Below are 5855 nucleotides of genomic sequence, written 5' to 3'. Positions count from 1 at the left end.
ATCTTTTCTAGCTTTCATTTCGTTATAATACATTTTTTTATTTTTTCCGTTAATTATTTAATATTTACATATGCTTTATAGTACTATATTACTGCTATTTTAAATACTATATATAAGTGCTATATTGTGAAGTTTTTCTCTTACTTTTATTTTTATTGTTATACATTATCATATATGTATTTTATGCATTTAATAAATTATTAATATGTGTTAGAGTTTTTATGTGTGCAATACACGTGCAATTATTTTTTAATCATTTTTTATTAACAAAGGGTTAATTTTATAAATAATTTAAAATGACAATAATAATATACGAGGTTAGTATAAAAAAGATTAGATTATTTGTGAAATAAATTATAAAGTGTACTTACGTCATCTAATATACCAAACACAAACTAAGCGTCGTAGCTGCCTGAAAATTGACACGTACGTCACTGGCAGTGCTACTAACACACAAAAAAAGAATCAACTCGATAGACAAGATACAGCGCACGCAATTTGAAAATTCTCGTTACTTTTTGATCACACCTCGTATGTGTTTGGGTTTTTGTGTGTGCAATACACATGCAGTTATTCTTTTATCGTTTTTTACTAACAAAGGTTAATTTTATAAGTAATTTAAAATGACATTAATAATATACGAGGTAAGTATAAAAAAAGATTAGATTATTTGTGAAATAAATTATAAAGTGTACTTACGTCATCTAATATAATTTTAACTGCTTCCTCCGTACATCCAGATATAGCTACGAGCATAGGTAAATTATCGTCTGCTCCATTATTAACTTTAACTGTTGGATTTGATTTCAGTAATATGTGACAATTAGCACCGCCAAATCCGAAGGAATTAGTACCGATATAACCACCCTTACATTCTGTCAGTTCAGTGACTATTTTTACTCTTCCTTCAATGATAGCAGTCATATCCTTTCGTGGATGTTTAAAATGTATAATAGGCGCTATTATACCAGTTTCCATTGCTATTAAAACCTTTATTCAAAAATAAAAATAAATTTAAATAAAAAATACTTGCACAAACTCACATGTAGCATTAGATTATACAGTTGTATTAATATTATTTTGTTGTAAATTTACCTTTGCAATGTGACAAAGGCCACTAGCAGCTTCTGGATGTCCAATATTCGACTTCACTGAACCCAATAATAGAGGAAGCTGTCTTTTAGCGCATAAAGCTTCATCGATGGCTTGAAGTTCCACAGGATCGCCGGCTAGAGTACCAGTTGCATGAGCCTCCATGTAAGATAACTCAAGAGGCGAAATATCACATTCTTCGTAAAATTCCTCCAGTAACATTTTTTGCTTGTCAACTGATGGAAAAGTAATTCCTTCTCTTTTGAAGCCATCGCAGTTGGTTTTACCATAAACAAAGGTCGCATAAATTCTTTTTGCATCCTTTGCTTTTTGTAGATACACTACTACAGCTGCATCACTACGCATGTAACCAGAGCCTTCTTTATCGTAAGGTTTACAGTAGCCTTCATTGGATAGAGCTCCTAAAACAATATCAGTAGTTTATTTGTTTCAATCAATATAGAAGATATAATTTTGTTTCCACTTTCCGAATAATATACCAAGTACTTAAAAAAGTTCGATGAATATATAAGCGAATTAATTATACCGTTCAAGAAACAACTACATTTGCCTAAATATGACTTAACAAACATTGATGAAATATTATTATTTTGATAAATGTATCAATAAATATTTATTTCATTTAACAATGCAACAACTTTGAACATATTAATATTATTTTTCACATACTATATATATATATATATGATATATAAAGAATGACAGTAAAAAAATTGCATTAATTAATTGCAATTAATTGCTAGCGCGATAATTTAAGCGCATATTTTATTTAAATTGTATTTCCTTCATATGATTATTATAATCAAATTATATTAACATAAGAAGTAGCGCTAGACTTAATAATAAAAATCGCTTTTTATTATTAAGTCTATTTTATTATGTTAAGGGGGGAGTCCAGTGTAACCGGGCGAGAAAAGGTTTTTTAGGAATTTTTTTTTTTAGAAGAGACTATGAATGATATTGGATTGATATTTTTGGGATATAAAAAAGCATTTTTAAGGAAGAAGAAGATATATTGGTTTTCTAATTTTTTTTATTTTTGTCATGTTGGTGTACAACTTTGTGACACGTTATCGGTGGCGCATCGGTTGTCGGCGTGCACTGTAGCTACGAGCTGAGTCATCTGAAAGCAAAAATACAATATTTCCTTTAAAACTTAGTCAATTACGAGGGGATTATACTAACTTGCAAGTAAAAATATTAAAAAATGAAGCAGTTACAACAATCGCAAGAAAAATGACATTTTTTCAACAAAAAATCAATTTTCTATTGTTGATAAAAATATTATAAATAAACAATAAAATTATAACAGTTAATATAATCCCTGAAGGGAACAATAAGGAATTGAACCAGGAATCGTATTTTGCAAAAATCATTTGGTTGATTACTTTTTGAGTTACCCTATACGCGCCAAATGTAAAATGTAATTTCGAAAAAAACGCGTTTAAAGTTTATCTCTTCGCTGTCAGACGAAAAAATAAAGTTTTGGATATTTTCACGATACTTACAGTTGAATAACGCTATTCCGAGCCCATATAGAATGCCTTTTTCTTCCTCGAAGAATTATTGTTGATTATTGAAAATTTCAATAATCCGATAGCCGGAAGTCTGACTTATAATAACATCGTTATCCGCAGTCTTCAATTTTTTGCCGCAAGACTTGTTGATTCAGTTTCCGTTTACCACAGTAAATCGGTTCCCGTGAAACTATTTTTTTCGCGGTCTTGCTGGGCGATAATTGTCTTCTTTAATACTTTTGCAAGGCATATTTTCAGCCAAATACATCCGTTCAAGCCGGGATTAAAAAAAAAACTAAGGACGGTTACTGGTGTCACTGTGCTAGCGAAACAAGTTTTGCACACACACACAATGCCGAGAAAACTGCGTAGCCGGTACGGCTTTATACCTATGGCAATCGCCTACTGTACGCGCGCGTCTCACTAAAGAGGCATTAGTTTATTCAATTTTATGTATTCGACAATAATACTCTGGAAACATTTTCTTCAAGCCTAATACTACTTATCCATACAAAAAAAATTTATTTGTTTGGACAGTTACACTGGGCTCTCCCCTTAATCTAATTTGATTATAATAAAATATGTGCTTAAATTAACGCGCTGGCTCTTAATTGCATTTTTTTACCTATATTATCTCACCTAATTATATATATACAGGATGTTTATTTGAAAACTTTCCATCCTATTTATTTTGTGATCGACCAATTTTTGCGAAAATTGTTTCATACAAAAGTTTAATGACTTTGAGGGGGACATAAAATGGCAACATTGGTTTGACCTTGGATAGTTATTTGAAGATCACATGAAAGTCGCCTTCAATTTCTTAAATGGAAACCCCCATTTTTCATTGCATATTCTTGTAACTTACCTATCTCAAAAATGCTTTGCTTTCGAGATTTAAGAAAAATGTTTTAAATAAAAATTTTATTTGAAACATTTATTTGAAACATTTTTTTCAAATCTCGAAAGTAAAGCATTTTTCTGAAATCTCGAAAGCAAAGCATTTATCTCAAATCTCGAAAGTAAAGCATTTTTGAGATAAATGTTTCAAATAAAAATTGTAGGGTTTTAAATGGCGCATTAGGTAGCAATGTTAATGTGATTTTAAATAACATTGTTAAGGCCACATAAAAATCATTTTCGAATAATACTAATGCTGACGATACTGTACATTTCAAGCCTCATAACTCGGAAAATACTTAATAGAAAAGAACTTTATTATAGTGTTTTAAAAAACACTCGAAATAAGCTACAAGAATATGCAATGAAAAATGGAGGTTTATATTTAGGAAATTAAAAGTGACCTTTATGTGATCTTCAAATAACTATCCAAGGTCAAACCAATGGCGCCATCTTATGTCCCCTTCGAAGTCACAAAACTTTTGCACGAAACATTTTTCGCAAAAACTAATTGATCACAAAATAAATAAGGTGGAAAGTTTTCAAATGAACCTGTATATATAATTATTGAAAGACATAAAGTGTAGCATTTTATCATTAAGAGATAGAAAAGATTTTCAAATTTTGAGTTTCAAGATATAGAAAAGCAGATTTAACAAAAAAATTAGCAGAATAAAAACATAGCACAGATGTTTAGAATATTTAGACCAAAAAGGAAACCGATAAAAATATAAACTTTATTTTATGTATGCTCTAATTGGTAATTATTCAGAATCACGGCTTCTGTAAATGGGCTGCAAATTTTTTTGATAACTTTTTATACTTAGAGAATAATGTAAATAACAATTTTTAATCGGGAGGCGGCTCAATAGATATTTTCCAAGTTATCAAGCTTGAAAGGTACAGTACCGCCAGCATTAATATTACCCGAAAGTGATTTTTATATGATCTTAACAATGCTATTTGAAGTCTTACTAACATTGCTACTTAATGCGCTACTTAAGACTTTTTAATTTTTATTTCATACATTTTTTTCAAATCTCGAAAATAGAACATTTTTGAGAAAAATGTTTCAAATAAAAGTTTTATTTCAAACATTTTTCTCAAATCTCGAAAGTAAAGCATTTTTCTGAAATCTCGAAAGCAAAGCAGTTATCTCAAATCTCGAAAGTAAAGTATTTTTGAGAAAAATGTTTTAAATAAAAATTGTAGGGTTTTAAATGGCGCATTAGGTAGCAATGTTAATGTGATTTTAAATAACATTGTTAAGGCCACATAAAAATCATTTTCGAATAATACTAATGCTGACGATACTGTACATTTCAAGCCTCATAACTCGGAAAATACTTAATAGAAAAGAACTTTATTATAGTGTTTTAAAAAACACTCGAAATAAGCTACAAGAATATGCAATGAAAAATGGAGGTTTATATTTAGGAAATTAAAAGTGACCTTTACGTGATCTTCAAATAACTATCCAAGATCAAACCAATGGCGCCATCTTATGTCCCCCTCGAAGTCATAAAACTTTTGCACGAAACATTTTTCGTAAAAATTAATTGATCACAAAATAAACAGGGTGGAAAGTTTTCAAATGAACCTGTATATATAATTATTGAAAGACATAAAGTGTAGCATTTTATCATTAAGAGATAGAAAAGATTTTCAAATTTTGAGTTTCAAGATATAGAAAAGCAGATTTAACAAAAAAATTAGCAGAATAAAAACATAGCACAGATGTATAGAATATTTAGACCAAAAAGAAAACCGATAAAAATATAAACTATATTCCATGTATACTCTAATTGTGCGCACAATATTGTACACATGATTCGGTTACATACATTCAGTTACATAGAAATAATCTTTGAAATAATTTAGTCAAAAATAAAAACAAGCTGAAAATTGTGCAAATTAGAAATTTGCACATTACTTCTTCATAAAAGAATTTTATTTTGCTCACAAAGCTTAAGCTCCTTAAAGCAAGCGAGTTTTTCAATTTTGGCTTTGTCATAGAGGAAGCAAATTCAATAACAATTATTCTTTAATGATATTCTATTCATATAAAAAAATTTAATTTGATATCTTAAAATTTGCAAAAGTTAAGACGTGTATAGACATTTCTCAAAAAATTCAAAATTTTATAAAAAATGTAGTTTTTTTCCATTCCCCACTAAATTAAATATCAAACATTCTTTAATAATACTCTATTCATGTAAAAAAATTTAACTCGATATCTCAAATTTTCCGAAAGTTACATCGCGTACAGACATTTCTCAAAAAATTCAAAATTATATAAAAAGTGAATCCTTTCATCAATACTCA

The 5855-nt window shown here is 29.1% G+C and overlaps 1 protein-coding gene across 1 annotated transcript; it reads right to left on the bottom strand.

Moving 5' to 3' along the window:
* Positions 1-661: 661 nt before the first annotated feature.
* LOC115234758 (fatty acid synthase-like) lies at positions 662-1533 on the bottom strand (the record flags this gene model as incomplete). The annotated part of the gene is made up of 2 exons (XM_029806074.1): positions 662-990; positions 1096-1533. Coding segments are annotated over 2 exons (762 nt in total), but the record flags the coding sequence as incomplete, so codon positions are not given.
* Positions 1534-5855: the final 4322 nt, after the last annotated feature.

This window comes from Formica exsecta, unplaced genomic scaffold, assembly GCF_003651465.1.
Source record: "Formica exsecta isolate Colony F162 unplaced genomic scaffold, ASM365146v1 scaffold2029, whole genome shotgun sequence".
Lineage (NCBI taxonomy): Eukaryota > Metazoa > Arthropoda > Insecta > Hymenoptera > Formicidae > Formica > Formica exsecta.
This window is presented reverse-complemented; position numbering and strand designations above follow the sequence as displayed.